At 35.4% G+C, this 16968-nt stretch overlaps 1 protein-coding gene across 1 annotated transcript; it reads right to left on the bottom strand.

The window, feature by feature from the left end:
• Positions 1–552: 552 nt before the first annotated feature.
• LOC109034747 (membrane-associated guanylate kinase, WW and PDZ domain-containing protein 1) lies at positions 553–16386 on the bottom strand (the record flags this gene model as incomplete). The annotated part of the gene is given in 10 exon segments (XM_072301990.1): positions 553–5067; positions 5958–6102; positions 8279–8446; positions 9154–9194; positions 9819–9986; positions 10920–11036; positions 11765–11954; positions 13798–13963; positions 14674–15323; positions 16100–16386. Coding segments are annotated over 10 exon segments (2015 nt in total), but the record flags the coding sequence as incomplete, so codon positions are not given.
• Positions 16387–16968: the final 582 nt, after the last annotated feature.

The raw sequence follows: 16968 nt of genomic DNA, 5'->3' as shown, positions 1-16968 counted from the left end.
GCATGTGATTCCGGCATGACTTGAGCAGCCCTGTCTGGTTCATTTCTGTTTCTCCAGCCAGGAAATGCAAAATGGAATTCCACATGGAAATTAATTTTGCTGAAAAGAGCAACCCGCAACAATTCTCCAGGTATTCAATAAAACACTTTAAAATCTGATTCAAATTTTATTTTCTGAAGTTTCAGATTTGAGACTGCATTGTTACTATGTGTTTCATGGCATACTGAGACCACTACAGAAGTTGTAAAAAATTAAATTTTATAAAATTTTTTGAAACTCTGTTCTTCACTCAGAACAGAGCACACAAGCAAAAAATTACCGCACTAAATAAGTTCAACATTGATGACACTACTCACATAAACATTGATAAGAACGTAGTCTATTGTTGAACATATTGTAAACTTAGATGCCATGTTAACCGACAGCTCTGAGACCAGTTCGGACCTGGCTCAGTGTAGCCCAAACCACCCACAGCCTTCGCTTAAAGTCAACGGGTTGAGACTTTCATACTAATATTTAACATGAGGTAATAGGCAAAATAATGACAAAATATTGGAGGAATAAAAATCAATTTAATAGATATCATAAATAGCGTACACTTTTGCGCTTTCATTTGCGATGATAAATCCATGCGCGCAAGTGCTGAAAGGATCAATTACAATATGCAACAAAACATTAACTGTATTGAGATTAACTTAACAGGAAATAGACAAATCTAAGATAAAATAAATAGAGGGTAAAAATTCTACAAAAAATTTAAAATTATAAAAAAAGAGGCTTAGGCACATACTGTGAACAAGAGTCCACTTCATCACAAAATAATCAAATAACAGCATTTTCAAGAAAAAAAAACTGAGAACTTATTTTTTTCTTTTGCATAATAGCTTTTATCTGCTATTGAAAAACTTGTAGGTGAGGGGGGTCTCATTAATGATATTGCATGAAAATCCTACAAAAGATAGGAATTGTACAACAAAATATTGCGGTGAAAAGTGTTCGGTCATAATAATAAAACGTTGATCATGGTGAAAGTAACACTAATGAAAATGAATTAGAGACGTTAAAATGTGGAGAAACAAATGCACGGTATAAATAGTACACACATGAGAGAATATCACAATCTCATTTACAGTTAGCTATTTCAATCCGTACAAGGGTTCACTTAAAATTATAACAAGACCCTGAAGAAAATATACAACTTACATATGTATGTACAAAATATCTACAATACTGAAATACTGTGTAATAGGTGAAAAAGAGAAAATGCTGAGTTACGTATAATCAAAGGAGTGTGCGTACCGAGTGGACAGATATTGTAGGAAAAGTCTTCTTCTGTTAAATTCAAATAAAGCACTTTCAAAGCAAAAAAAAAAAAAAAAAAAAAAGAAGAAGAAGAAGAAAAAAAGATTATCTAGATTAACCAGAATCACCCCAACTGCATTTTATACTGCCACATTTTCGCTAATTCTTCATTTTTTTAAAAGAGTACTGAACTATTTAACATCTTTACATTTTCTGTGAATATATCCTAGATTAAGAAGAATAAACTCACAGAATTTCACGTTTCAGTGTTGCTTAGTTATCTGTTCTAAAAATAAAACATCAGAGAAAATTAGGAAACGTCTCAAGTAGTTAGACTGATTCCTGTGGACTCCGCTCAATTAATAGTCAAGACACGAGCCCGCAAAAATTATTTTAAAAATAAGATGATGATCTATCAATTCCAGCAAGTCAACAAGAAATGTCGCCAGGGGTGCAGGAAACGAAAACAGAAAAAATGTCTGGTTCTTTTAAAATTATAGGAACATTTTTTCTGACTGTGTAAGTACTTTGAGGATCGATAAAAAATGCACTATGACAAAAAACTGGCAAACATTTGGTGAACTTTGAGAGTTCACAATCGGGTGGAATTTGCTTTTATTTGAATCACAGGAACCTGGTGGAAATCTCCCTTCTCTGTAGATTTCCATCTTTTTTTGTGGTAGTTAGACTTGGCTCAATTTTTTTTTCCTCCATATAAATACCTCTTACTTTTATATTACATGATAGAAAACTGCCTAAATTATAAAAATTATTGAGAGTGCACATGGCTTGTGGAAATTTTATGATGGCGAAAGAAATTTTCATTAAATAGCCTGAATTTTTTTACCTACTAATGATTCATGCAGCCTCAAGAATAATAAATAAAGCACTTTTAGAAGAATTTTCAAGCACTTTCCACAATCTTCATCATGATTCTTTTCTAGATTTACAATTTTTTCCTCTGTATCATGAGTTCGAGTCAGAAATTTTTGGCTTACTTGGAAGGTACATCATGTCCCACCTTCGTAACGGTCTTGTTTTTCCAAACAATCTATTTAAGGTAAAATGCTGTAATTTCTTAAAACAGCAAGTGAGAACTGCTGAAATTCAAGCGCTTTTCAAGCATCTTGACATCTTCATTTCTGACAATGCAGACTTCCAGTCATACTTAATTTTTTAAATGGAAAACTACTCAATGTCAGTTCTAAAAAACTTTCGCGATTTTTCTCCGCCGTGCAAAAAAAAAATTCTATGAATACTTCAAGGAGTGATATTAAAATGTTCTTCTTTAATAAAACAAAAATATGAGCAGAGATTTTAAAACCTCCTTGAATGAGATACTTTGTTCAAGAGTTGAAGTGTCGATCTTCCAATTCATCAATCACTCTTGGGGCCTAGAAAAATAAATGTCAAGATACTTTTTACGGCGATTTGAACCGTGCACTATCTTGAGATCCTCATTTTCTGCACCCCTGAGAAATATCATGTCAAACACTAGTATGAATAACAGAGAAGCTGCACTTAGGTAATCATAGTCTTCAGGGAGAAGAAACAGTCTTAAAAGATACCCTAAATGAGTAAAAAAAACCAACAAAATCACCATACAAATTGTTCAGTTGTAATTGCTAACTATCCTACGAGAAATACCTGACTGCCCCTAGATAGAGTGCATCGAGGGAGTGCAAAAATTAAGACATTTGAAACATGTTCCCAAGAAAGAATGAGTTTCAAGACAATAAAATGAGTCCAAAGGTACAACAGCAAAAATTGTTGAAGAAAAATTCACAGAATGCAATTTTAAGCTTCGAAAAAAAATTAAGCTGTGATGTTTCAGTTAAGTAAAAGGTGGAAACAGTGCATCACAAAAAACTGAGGCACTCGAGGCCTATGAGAACCCTGTGTTTAGAGACATAAATTGTCAATACATGTGCATTAACTGGCACAATCAGTAAAGCTAATCAGCCAAAAAACAAAAAGTTATTGGCAGTATTCATAACTGACGTACTTTGCTACTGGAAATGTACGTGCAACTCTTTTAAGAACGATAATTTTCCTTACAAAGGAACTTCGCCAACATCAAGGAAACAACTTTCAACATTAAAAAAAAACCTTTAAGTTAAATGGAGGGTTCATGTTACAACCAATACAAGTTTTTTTTACGAAATACAATTTGCAATCACTGAATAAATCAGATAGAGGTTTTTTGAACACGGCTGTTTTAGTCTTTGAAAATTGATTCGAAAAGTGTAACATGTTTTACAAATTAGCCCTTTTGTTCTGACACAGCTTGCGTTTTTTGATGACTTTTTTTCCTTTGAAATTTTCCAGGTTTTCTCTTCATAGTATCTTCATTCATTCAATAAAATTTCACTCTTATTAAATGTAGAATCAAATAATACACTGCCAAATAAGCAATAGTGCAAGGTATACAGTATCCGTACAGGTGCACAAGGCACCGATTTGAGCATTCTGATAATTTCCTCTTTAAAATTTCACATAGAATACAATAGGGAGAATAAAACTGAATGAAATTGACTCCCAACCAAGATATCAACAGAATTCTTCAGCCCTAGCTACAACAAATTTGAATTTCTCGCTCACAAAAAAAAAAAAAAAAAAAAAAAAAAAAACCAGGGGCTACGTCAATCAAATCATGCACTACAACGATTTAGGCAGGCTTCTTAATTGAGCAGTGTTTCTCCCCACCCTGAGTTGTTCAAAGTCTGGACGATGTGCAACAGCTGAGCTTCAGCATCAAAATTAAAGGTGCCATTTTTCATTCAGCAGAAACTGTCTTGGTATAATTATTGTCCCTTCCATTCATCTCGAATAGAGAATGGTTTTTTCCAACGATTGGGAAGTTTGAAATTCTGCACCGGAGAACATTAATATCTTGATTAGAAGTTACTTTCAATAACTTCTGTGGTAAAAATTGTATTCAACATGAAAATTTGATGACAAAAATACATCATAATACTGAAATTTGTACCTGTTCGTATTGAAATATGTTGAGATTTAATATTCGTACTGAATAAGATATTAAAAAAAATTAAGCATTTGAGCCAATAAAAAGCAGAACAAGCTCAGATCTTCTACACTTTTCTTATACATATATTATATTACTGGACGTCATCAATCTTGAACTCCATAAACAAGAACAAAATAGTGCTTTACGGGAACTCATGACAATACTAAAAAAGGACAGAATTCTAATATTAGGTTGAAATTTACTACAGTAGAATATTCGAAAATATGGGATTGTCTGATGCAGAAATTTTCAGATGAGTTCAGAAAGCACCCCTGAAAATAATCTAAAAACAGCAATACCTCAAATTGAAAGTATAGTACACAAATTATACTATGTTGAACAGCAAACAACACTGCTAGCAGACAGGCAGCATTATCTGCAAACATCACAACCATCATTAAAAGGTCCATAAAATGGCAAAAAGGAATGAGAGCAATGAATTTCAGGGACTTGATTTTTAAAATCTTCACCCTTTGTATCCTTCTCATTGGTCACATTGGCAAATGAAAAAAAAAAGAGAAAAACATTTTTTGTCTTAAATATACAACTTACATCAGATGACGTAAAATGAGCATTTGTTCAGAGTCTGAGAGTGGTAACTGAAAAACCAGTTTTAGAAGTAAGAGGCTAAGCGATGGCTGCGAGACAGCACTACTAGTAGGCGTTGTTGGCCATGTTCAAACACATGAGACTGTTCGGTTGTTGTTGAAGCATGTTGTTTCCGGACATCATTTGATCTGAAAACAATTGAAAAGTTCTTTAGTAAGTTGTTAACATTGAAATTACCATCATATTGAAAAGGACAGTAGTGAAGCAATCGAATGATGGAACATAATTAGGAGTATAATGTTTCACCGATTAAATTACTCTTCATACACTAATTTAGGGGCTGCATCAGTCTTGCGATATTTAAAACGTTGATTTTCAGTAATTTTGATACATTATATTATTGATTTTTGAGAGTTAAAATGAAGACAAACAAACATAATCTTGTCCAAATTCTGCGTGGATTAAATGTATTGTTCCATAACAATTTGTCATTAACAAGTCATAAATGAATTAACGACTCATTAATTCGAGAAATTTCAAGAGACACCTGAGCCCATTTTCCCACCATGGCACAAATACGACAAGGTTATGCGTCTGTTTACGCTAGAACCATCAAGCTGCAATTTAAAAAGTATGATGTGGCCACTGTATCAGTCTAGTGGTGACAGGCATGAGAAAAACAAGAGCTTTTTCAAGATGTTTGCACAAATTTTTAAAATGTACATATTTCCCTTTTTTTAAAATTTTTTCTTTCTTAGACTTTCAAGTAAAAATGGGCTGACAGCAGAAATAATAATAATGAAGAAAATTGTTGATAAATATATATAGATAGAAATTATCTTCCAGCAGATTTAGGCAGCATTCAGGGGAAAATGATAACAAAGGAAGGCAGGTCAATAACGGCTAATTGTCAACGCTAAAACAGATCTGACGCAAATTTGAACTGGACAATTTTTGGGGTCAGCAGACTTGCGCTACAACTATATATAGGATATTTAAAAAGAGGATTAGCTCATCAAACAAAAATATATTCAATGGAGCAAAGAAAATCATACAATAAGGTTGAAGCAATTTTTACCTTCCAAAGGAATGGGCGGGACTCGACCACCTCTTCGCACGAGAAGTCGAACAGAAGGTCCTCCATTGCGTATGATTTCAATGGCTTCAGCATGGGTCATATTTTTGGTATTTATTCCATTGATTTCAATTATTTGATCACCAATCTGAAATCACAAAATTACATTGAGTTTTAAATTATAGACGAAAAATATTATTACTATCAATTAAATTTCAGGGCTAGCTCTTGATTTCAAGCATTGTTTCTAGGGCTGTGCGAGCCTGGTTTTTGGGATTCGAGCCGAGTTCGAGTATTTTTTCACTAAGTCGAGCCGAGTTCGAGCTTTTTCGAGCTTTGAAAATGACCCTCGAGCCGAGTCGAGCTCGAGTCGAGTTCGAGTAATTTCGAGTTTTAAAACGTGATTTAATCTATTTTCTACAACAAATAATTTCAAACAAGACTCATAATATGATATTAATAATTATTGACGATGACACACTAGGAAGGATTTACACTAAAATTACAAAATGTTCGGCAGTAACGCGTTAAAATAACTTCCCGCGGTTTAATTTGAAAAGAGGACAAAACTTGGCAAGAAGCGGCGTGGCGCGGCGTACATCAAAGGAACTTCGGGCGGCACAAGTAAAGGCTTTAGAGCCCATTTAGGCACGCAATTCGTGTCGCCGCGACGTTTTTTGGAATCGCGCGATTCCTATTTTTGTAGCCGCAGCACCTTTTTTCTGCCGCCGCGACACCGTTTTTCTGTAGCGCAAAAGGTCCAAAACACGTGCTCACTTTCAGTTTTCCAAGCGGCGGTCGCCGCCGCAGGTTGAAATTTGTCGCGCGCATAAATGCGCTCATATGACTCCGTGTAGTTACAAACCGCGCGCGCGGCAGGAAATCGCCGGGCGGTAGCGTGTTGGCGCTGCGGATGGTAGAAATTTGCCAACGAGACTCTGATGTTATTCAATCTTAAAATGATGGCAAAACTAACAATAGTTAAAGTATGATTGAAATGTTTGGAAGTTGGACTCTTTCAGCGTTTCCGGCTCAAAAAAACTCGAAATACTCGAAAAAACTCGTGTTGTTGACACTCGAGCCGAGTTCGAGTACTCGCTCGAACCTAACCTAACTTTCGAGCCGAGTCGAGTACTCGATACTCGGCTCGACTCGACTCGAAATTCGAGTACTCGCACAGCCCTAATTGTTTTCCCCATCAAAGTTAGGTCATTGGAAGTTATCACAAAGAACATATCCTTTAGGGTAAGTCTCTGATTTCCATAATTTTATCAATATCTAATTCCACGACTTTGCTCGACTTTTTTCTCGTTTCTCTAACATCAAAATTTCTTAATTTCATGACTTTTTCCTTAACTTCTGACAAAGTTTCCATTTTTTAGATTTTTTTTTCTTTTAATTACACTGACTTTTGCTAGACTTGGGACAACTTGTCCACTATTAGAGACTTAAATTATGGAAAAAGGCATTCAAAAGTTGTTTGCTCTCTCCTGAATGGTGCTGACTGGAGTTGCTGAGTCTACTTGCTATTCACAAAATTTCCTGACTATTCCTATAAACTTCTTGACTTTTTCAAATCACTGGAAATCCTGTAAAAAGGCTCAAAAAATCTGCATACCTTATTTTGGATCTTTGGCATTTATTGCTGAACGACTAAAACATGGTTTGAAATATTTATTATACATTATTTTGAGATGAAACGTTCAAAGTTGTAGAAAAAATTAATTAAATAATGAATTTTGTCAAATCTGTCGGCCATATTCTGACTTTTCTCACAAGAAAAAGTAAATTTCCGCGGCAAATAATGAAAACTTTCAAAGCATTTTGCTCATTCAAAAATACGCTACTCACTGATATATTCATAGCTTAGACCATGGTGGCTATGATTTAATAAAAACTACATACCTTCATTTTCTTTGGGACTTTAATGAGAAATCAATACATTTCTTGTAAATGCATGGTAAAACTAATGATTTTGCAATAATTCTGAAAATTTTTTGAATCTGAGTAAACACAGACCAACCTTGAACACAAAATGAATTCAGAGCAGAAAGGAAAGACATTTCCTACTTTTATCACCAATTCTCTAATAAATTTTCCGACATTCCCAGAAATTTTCAAACCTGAATTTTCTGGTTCTTGCAGATGATGAAATATAGGATCATGAACTGTGACAGGTGGGTGCTTGGTTTTCCAATAAAAGCAATATTGGTAGGCTGCGTTGAGATTTACTTATGGTAATTTTGATTTAATGAATTTTTCTTTGTCATGAGTGCAAAAATAAAATAATTAAATTGTTAAAAATCTTTGAAAATAAAACGAACCTTCAAGCGACCGTCTAATGCTGCAGGACCGTTTTCAGCAATCTGCAAAACAAATAGAGCCATGTTCTGGAATTCCCTTCCACCACGGATACTAAAACCAAATCCACGAGATCCTCTGTTCAACTCTACAGCGTGGTACTGCTCTTCGCCTTCCATGACATCTTCTTGCTGAAAAAACCAGAGGACCAAAAACCATTACAGAAAGGATGAAAATTTATGAATCAAATTTCTCCAATTTTTTTTCAGAAAAAAAAAACTGATGCAAAAGGATGAGGAATTCGAACAACTTTCATGTTATCAGATTATTTAAACCTACGGAAAGAATAAACAATACAATTAAAGTAAGCACAACTTAAAGTATCTGTGTTGCCGAAGAATTTACAGAACAAAATTCCCTGATTTTTCTGACACATTTCGGTGAAATTCCCTGACAATTGAAGATACGCCAGATGGTGATTAGAACCACTTTTTAGGCAAAATTTGTTGTTAGAAACATCAAACCTGTTCTAGACAGCAACTAAAGGCAGCATAACAACTTTACCCTGAAATTTTTGTTATTTTCCCTGACAGTTTAAAATTCCCTGACATTTCCTGGTATTCCTTGACTACGGCACCCCTGTTTATTACCTATTGGATGAAATTACGTATTTACGTAATTACGCATCACAGGAAAATTGATTGACGCTACTCTATGTTCAAAATGTATCGCACTTGACAAAGCTAAAAGTATAGATTTAATAAGAAAGAATTAATGATATTTCTAAAAAGACCAGGAAAAATGCTCTTAGTCTTTGATTTAAACTTGATGGTTTCTTTCGAGTCAATAAGAGCTCCAAAAGAGTGAATTTTATAGAGGACCTAAGATTATGTCTTACCCTATGCGATGCTGTCATTGACGCAGTGCTGGATGCATCATCTGTAAAGAAAAGAAAAAATTATTTTAAAAAAATATATACTTGGAAAGGAAGTGTTTGTTGCTGACTGTAGTTGATTAAATTTGTCTCATAAATTTAAGAGAAGCATTGAAAAAATTAAGACAGATTTTCATTAAAATACTATTTCAAGATCCTACAAGATCTTGCAAAGCATCAAAGAGCTTCCTACAAGATCATTACAAATTGTCTGCAATGAAGCTCTGATTACCATTCAAGTACTAACCTGTAGGTAAAATTTCATGAGAAACACGATGGTGCCGCTGGTTTTCTCTGAAACTAACTCCGAGGCTCAAAAAAAAGCTCTCTAAGTTCAGGTTGAAATAGAGGGGATTGTCTACGTAATGATGAGAGTCCATACCTATACCAAATCAAACTCTGAATGTGTAGATAGGGAGCAAATACATTAGCAGGGTTGCCACTTTGTACGGGGACTCAAAGGCTGTAGCCACGGCAACCCTGCAATGTCATGAAGAATAGCCTGAAATTTCAAATCCATCTTTTTCATGGAATTTCTATCTTAGTCCAGTTGGAACTTTTACTTTCTCCTTGTTTATCCGACTTAAAGATCTTCTCAAGAACATTTTGCACAAGAATATATGTCTTACCTAAAGGAGGCCCGATGGTCAAAGTCACAGAGTAGCCTGAATCTTTGATGAGGTTGACAATATCACCGTGATGCAGACTCATTATGTTAACTCCATTAACTGCTAAAATATGATCTCCTAAGTGTAACTGCCCGCATCTTTCTGCCGGACTTCCTTCAATTATTCGACCTAATGAAAACGCAGAGAAAGGATTAGACGCTTGAAACTGCACTAAAAACCGATCAGAAAAATTGTGGCCGATGCATGGAACATTATCAGTTCTGATTGACAGGTACTAATTTAAAGTTCAGGGATGATAATTCTGAGGGGTAAGCAATTTGTGCTGAAGGTACGACTTAAATCAATAAACAGCCTTAATCACATCGATGACTAACATATGCCCCGCACCATATGTTATCATTGATGTATACATAACCTAAAAATTGAGTTTCTGATTGTTAGATCCAAAAGGACCGCCGCAAGAGCACTGAAAGTAGATCATGTGACTTTTTGACACTCTATGATAGGCTGATTACTTTTATCCATGCCAGCAACATTGCACGCTTAACATTATAGATAATGAGACGGAACAATTACTACAACTTCAGGTTTTCAATTGATAAACTTCCTCTTACAAACTTATCGATGTAGTTATCAGTGTGAAAACAATTGCGCTACAAAATTATACTGAATTAGTGTACTTCCACAAAATTAAGTATAAAATTAAATAGGAAGCAAAGGAACTGATCTGAAGATCAATAGATTGTTTTTATATTAGATTTCGTCGTTTAAGGGGGAACTTCTGCATTTTCTTCTTTCCATATCAGCACAAAAAAAAAAAAAAAAAAAAAACTTACTGAGATACATTGACAATGGAGGCACAGGCACATTCATATTTATTTCTGCTGAAACCGTCAATTCATCGTTCCTGACGTGAGGTCGCAACTATATTCCTATGTTAGCCTTGACAGGATAGAGTTATACAGACAATAAGGCTCAACTTAAAAAACAGTTACGCTTTTACGTCAGAGGAAAAAAAAATAGAGGAAACAGTAAAAAAAGGAGAAACTCATCTGCTTACAATAAGCCTTGGCCAATATCGAGTGAACAGAGTACACTTACCTATTGTAGAACCAGCTTTGTTCAAAGATGAAATTATAACAAAGCCGAAGCCTTCATTCTCACTCCTTTTCACCGTCACATCATACGGATAAACATTCATGGTGTCATACTGAATATCTGAGAAAATGAAAGAAATAAAAAAGTAATTAAAATATTGGCTTTGTGCATAAACAAAACTGAAGCAGGTTGCAAAAAGCAAGGCCAATCAGGGAAAAGGGCAAAAATAGTGTTTGTCAATAGATGTTTCAATTTAGCACGATTAGATTTGACAAAAGATACATAGTTCTATTAGACATATTAAAAAATAGACAATGCGCAGAGGTGGGGTAGATAAGTTACTTTGGAATTAATTCAGTCATGAACGGATCAGATTTTAAATTTGAAATTCAAGGAGAATGGACTAGAGAGACAGAAACAACACATCTGAGATCGTGCAATCTTTTCAATCTTTAAAACTTTAGACGCAAATCAAATGGAACATAAATAAAAAAAGGGGAGGAAGGAGGAAAAATTGGCTATACTCCAAAAATCTACATTCGATTTTGAAAATTTCCAGGTGACCTTCGTTCAAATAAAACTTGCTTCATTTCAACTGCTGCGGCAAATATTCAACGGATTATTATCAAGTCAAAAACAACAGTTGGACTTTCTTCCTTTTTTCAATCCTACCGCTCTTGTTACAGGAGAGAAAATTTAAGCATTTAAAGTGCTTGATTTGGATTGTGCGAACAAGAACCTTAACAGGTGTCCTACATTATTCTCACTTTTTCTTCAGGACCTCTCCTCTCAAGGGTTGGAGATGCATTAATATGCAAAGCTTGTATGTAATGGAAAAAAGAACTGACCTTGACCAGGCAAGCATATTCGTCTCCGAATGCCTAACGTGACTCGACTTGCTTTTGCCATCAACTGAACTACATGGTGGTGTGATGTATTGATGACTGACTGACCATCGACGCTCACTATTTCGTCACCCGTGCATAAGCGTCCGTCCAAGTCGGCTGCACCTCCTGGGACGATATGACCGATAGAGACCTACAACAGAGAAAGCAGATTTAAAGGCCATCCAACACAAAATAGAGATAATTTGATAGTTTCAAGATCAAAAGGAGAAAGTAAGTTGCAAAAATATAACTACGTATCTGAGAAAACTTAAAGGGTGAGATGATACTGAATGTATTGTCCAAGTGAACTGTTCGAAATCAATCGGAAATGGAATTACTCCATGCCAAACGATCGGCATGGTTCGATTCTGTCAGGGTTGCCGCAGAAAGTTAAAAATGAAATTCCCAGATATTTTTCCAGGCTTCCTCCAAAACTTTTGGTGACGTTTCCTGAAATTTGGTGCTGAGCAGAATACTTAAAAACCGTCACTTCCGAACGCTAACACTTTACATTTGAAATTTGAGGCGTCAAACACATTCTGCAAAAGTAAATTAAGGTGATCAGATAATTTTTTCCGGCCTCATGCGTCATTTCCCCTAACACTTCCCTCTTTACACTGCCTTTTTTAAATGTCCCAGTGTTCCCTGTTTTTAACTGTGGCAACCCTGTTCTATTCAAACGGCCCAATTACTGGCATGTTTACATACCAATGCTCAATAATTTCACCCAATGCTCATCAATCTCTTCGAGTCGTTGGGATCATTTAGTTGCCTTTAGTGAACATAGGATCAGGTAAGTTTATGCTGATGATGAACCTTATGATGAATCATTGCGAATGTTGTTACACGTGTTAAGAAAAAGTGCCCTTTTTTATGCCTCGTATCCCTTGAATTTTGAGTTTAGTCCAAAGATCTCTCAGGAACTTAAATTAATGACTCAGGTGGTGTGCTTGATGCCCACTTTAAAAGAAGTAAAGGCATTTTACAAAATTTTCAGTCCTTCAAAATGAGCTTCCCGTGTGATTTTGCGAGGAATCAACTTCGCCTCTAGCCCCCCCCCCCCCCCCCCCAATTTGAGCATACCCCAAAATCGTTTGACGTGGATAAGGAGACCATAAATATCAAAAAATGCAAATTTTGAATGAAATTGAACCGATAGATTCTGAGATATGGATTGCATTTTGCAAAAAGGAACCACTAGCATTGCAATGATGCTAAGATTGTGCAACTTCATCTTTTGCAATAAAATTGCGGAAATCGTGAAAAACTATGAAATTTAGATGGTAATTTTTGTCTTAAATTTACAGTTTTTAGCGAGTAAAATAGAAACAATTAATGGATAATCGGGTTTTTCCTCCAAGTCAAAAGAAGTTGCACAATCTTAGCAACATTGCAATGCTAGTGGTTCCTTTTTGCAAAATGCAATCCATATGGCTGTACACAGATTTGGGGGACGCCTGACGGACAGACAAACATTTTTTCAAGTATGGTTATTTTGACTCCAGGGACCTTAAAACGTCTAGGAATGATGAAATTTCAACCTCTTTTTTTTTTTCTTTTCTTGGCGGATGACAATACTTCCTCTACCCTAGGGGAGCAAGAGAGTAAACATCAGGGTTGCCACAGAATTTAGAAACTGAAATCCTTCCCTGACACATTTTGGTGAAATTACCTGACAATTGAGGATATGACGGATGGTTAAGAAGGCATAATTGAAAGTAGTCTTCACGTAAAATTTCTTGTTCAAAATCTCAAACCCATTCTAGAAAGCAGATGAAGGTGATTTAACAAATTTTCCTGACATTTTCATCATTTTCCCTGACATTTCCCAGTTTTCCCCAACTGTGGCAACCCTGAAAAATAATTTCCTAAAAAGCATTTGAAAATAAATGATTGAGCACCAATGAAGCCAGTATTTGCGAGAAATCTACGACAGAGCGATTCCTTTTCAATATTCTAACAGTAATTTCTGATGAAACTATAAAAATCAATACCTGCGAGCCTTCTTCAGTTCCTCCGACTATGCGAAAGCCAAATCCAGTATCCTGCCGGATCAATGTGATAGTTGACTCTACAAAATCACCGCCATGAAGCCTAGGATGGTTTTCGACCCTATTGATACCTACGTTGTTCTGATAACCCATATCTTGGTCGACGTACCTACATGGACAAATAAGGAAAAAAGTGAGGACAAAATGCTGCCAAAATTGATAAATTCAGCTTTAGTTATAAAAGATTAGATCCAAACCACAAATCAAATTACCGATTCACTTAAAAATATAGAGTCTGTGCCTTATCCCACTTTTATAAAATAGTATTAGTATTACCATCAGTCAAACACATGAAATGGACCAGTTTTTACAGAAACGCACAAGTCCCACCAGGTTTGAATCAAGGAAAAGTGGTTTGAAATTTTACTCCTCTTTAGGCCTCAATGTTAAGGAGAAAGTTAATTGACAATTTTTAAGTTCAAAATTTTTTCTTATGACCACGAATTTTTGAAACCAGAATACTTAGAAGAGTTTTTGACGCAACATTTTTGACGGATGCACTTAAATTCGTGCACATTTGAAGTTTAAAAAAAAAGAGGAAAATTTTGGAGTTTTATACTCCAAACCTGAGAAGATAGGAAAAGAGGTGACCATAGGAAAACCATGAAAAATTGGTAGAAATGAGGTAAAGCGTTAAAATTTGTCCTCATTCGAATAAAATAGATATACATAAAGGAGCGGCAAAATTTAAAAATCAGTGCTTTAAAGAATTTGGAATTTGAGGTGGTTTTCATTACTAATTTTAATAGCAAATTTTTTTCTTTTTCTCGAATTGATAAATAGAGTTTTTCTGATACCTGACAATAATCATCGCCTTACCTCAGATCTGAATTGGACAAAGGTTGCTCATTCTCAAAGCTGGTAGTCTCTTTCCTCTTTTTGAAACAGTCATTATAGTATGCAGCTTGCTGGTTAGGCAGATCTAGGCAGTAACTCCTCTCCGAGGGCTCTAAATATCCATTGTAATACGTTCCGTGTGGAGACACGCGAGACATCAGATCATCGTTGTGGTGACCCGGGATTTTGTTACTCCAGTTATTCTCGTTATGTTCCAGCTCATTTCCGGGGCTGTAACTACGGGAATAATTATGATGACTATTGCTATTTTCCATGATGTACATGTCCGTCTGCGTGGGCGGTTGGTCGGTTCTCGTCGGCGTTTTCGGCCTCGACCTCGTGTCGATGAGTGGAGTTTTTGGTCTACTTGTGACTATTTCTTTGGGTCTTGAGCTGTAGAAGTCTACGGTGGGCGTTTTGCTTCGATAGGGTCCTGGCTTGAGATCGGGCTTCCGAGGCCTGGGCCCTCCCCGCTGAACGGTGATCGAAGCTTCCTCGTTCCGATTGCAGTCTTTTAGTACTTGGACAACTTCCGCGTGGCACATGTTCCGGACGCAGATGTTGTTTATGTCGACAAGAATGTCTCCTTCCATTAGGTTTTCACACCTGTCACGATCTAGAATTTTCTTCACCTGAAAAAATTGAATATGTTGGTTCTCTCAGTTTGAAAGCAAGAAAACAAATAAAAAAAGGAGCATAATTCTGTCCCTGAGCTCTTGCGAGTTTGCAAAGGCATAATTCAATAATGAAACAAATTGGACTACATTTTGCAATTAAGGACTTCAAATTGTGGCTTAGTTCAGAAACAACGTATGTACTAATAGTTTCCCTATGCACTTAAGTGTTTTTACGGATGAGCCAAATATTGTAGTTCCTAATTGCAAAATGTCGTTCCATTGAGCTGCCAAAAATTTGAATTTTAGCCTGTAGTTCCTGCAAAATCAAAACTTCCAGAGGCTTTCTCTTAAGATTTCGTTTCCCATGATTTTGACTACTATGTTAAATTCACTGTGTCTTCCATTACTTAGAGTTTTGTTTTTCAAGTGCCTCCTTGCACTCTTTCAGTTCGCTTTGTGTGAAAGTTAAAAATATTTTCGGGAGAAAACTATTGATAATTCTATAAGATACTTTTCAGCAAATTAGACTGACCATAAATTAAATAACTTACTTATTTGAAATGATACTAATTGACATTATGATTGACAAAGTGAACAAACAAAATAATCCATGATTTCTTTTCGACAAATTTGCTATTTCAGTTTTTTTTTTTTTTTTTTTTTTTTTTTTTTTGGTACGGTTTAAGAGAGAAATCTGATAAATATTAGGTAAGTGCATATTTGAAAAGTTTTGTGTATGAGTTTGATTTACATAGAGTAGAAACATCAGAAAAGTTAGAAAAATCACTTACCTTTTGTCCATAGGCACTATCAGCAATTGTGAAACCAAACCCCATGGCACCTTTAACAATTTGCATTGTTAAATATTCTGGTTTGCCTTCATCTTCTTCTAGAATCAAGTCTGTGCTGTTCGGCCGCTCAATGTTCAGCATTTTTTCTGATGCGTAAAGATCAGGCACCGATTTCACGGAGTGATTTGATAGATCATTTGCATTGTTATGAACATTCCCTCGCATTAAATTATTCTTCAAGTACATATCTTGTTCTATGAATGCATTTGAGCTGTTGTTCTCTGTTTCTGACATGGAAAAAAGAATCCAAATTAAAAAAGGAACCTTAACTACTGATAATCATCAATAAAACGCACTGGTTATTTCTTTGAAGGTTCGCTAACTTTTTCATGCCCTCTGCAACTAACTTCTCCGTTGCAAAATTTCGGTTCTACTTCCCGAATGGAAATTTAGCGAGTGGTTTTCAAGGATGATGATATAAATTTAGGGGAAGTATAGGATTGATTTTGGTTAAAAAAAACCTTTGAATAATTTCCATTAATTCTGTCCAATGAGCGTCAAAACCGTGCATTGGTTCACAATCTTTCCATTTTATAGATGTTTTGCGGGTTAACAAATTATGGTCATTCGGGAAGACTATAATTTGTGGATCTTCAAATTCTCTGTCTTTTTCTGACTCTTCAAAAAGGAAAAAATTCGCTGACTTTTTGATGTCAAGAAAATTCTTAGCTCTTAGAAGTCCTTGATCTTTCAACAAAAACTTTTCCTTTTTTCATAACAACAAAACACTTTTTAAACTAATAACTTTGTCCTGATTCATGCAGTGTGCCCTGTTTGTCAATACTAATGAACATAGTGACAATCAAGCT

The sequence above is a fragment of the Bemisia tabaci genome, chromosome 6 (genome assembly GCF_918797505.1).
Source record: "Bemisia tabaci chromosome 6, PGI_BMITA_v3".
Taxonomy (NCBI): domain Eukaryota; kingdom Metazoa; phylum Arthropoda; class Insecta; order Hemiptera; family Aleyrodidae; genus Bemisia; species Bemisia tabaci.
This window is presented reverse-complemented; position numbering and strand designations above follow the sequence as displayed.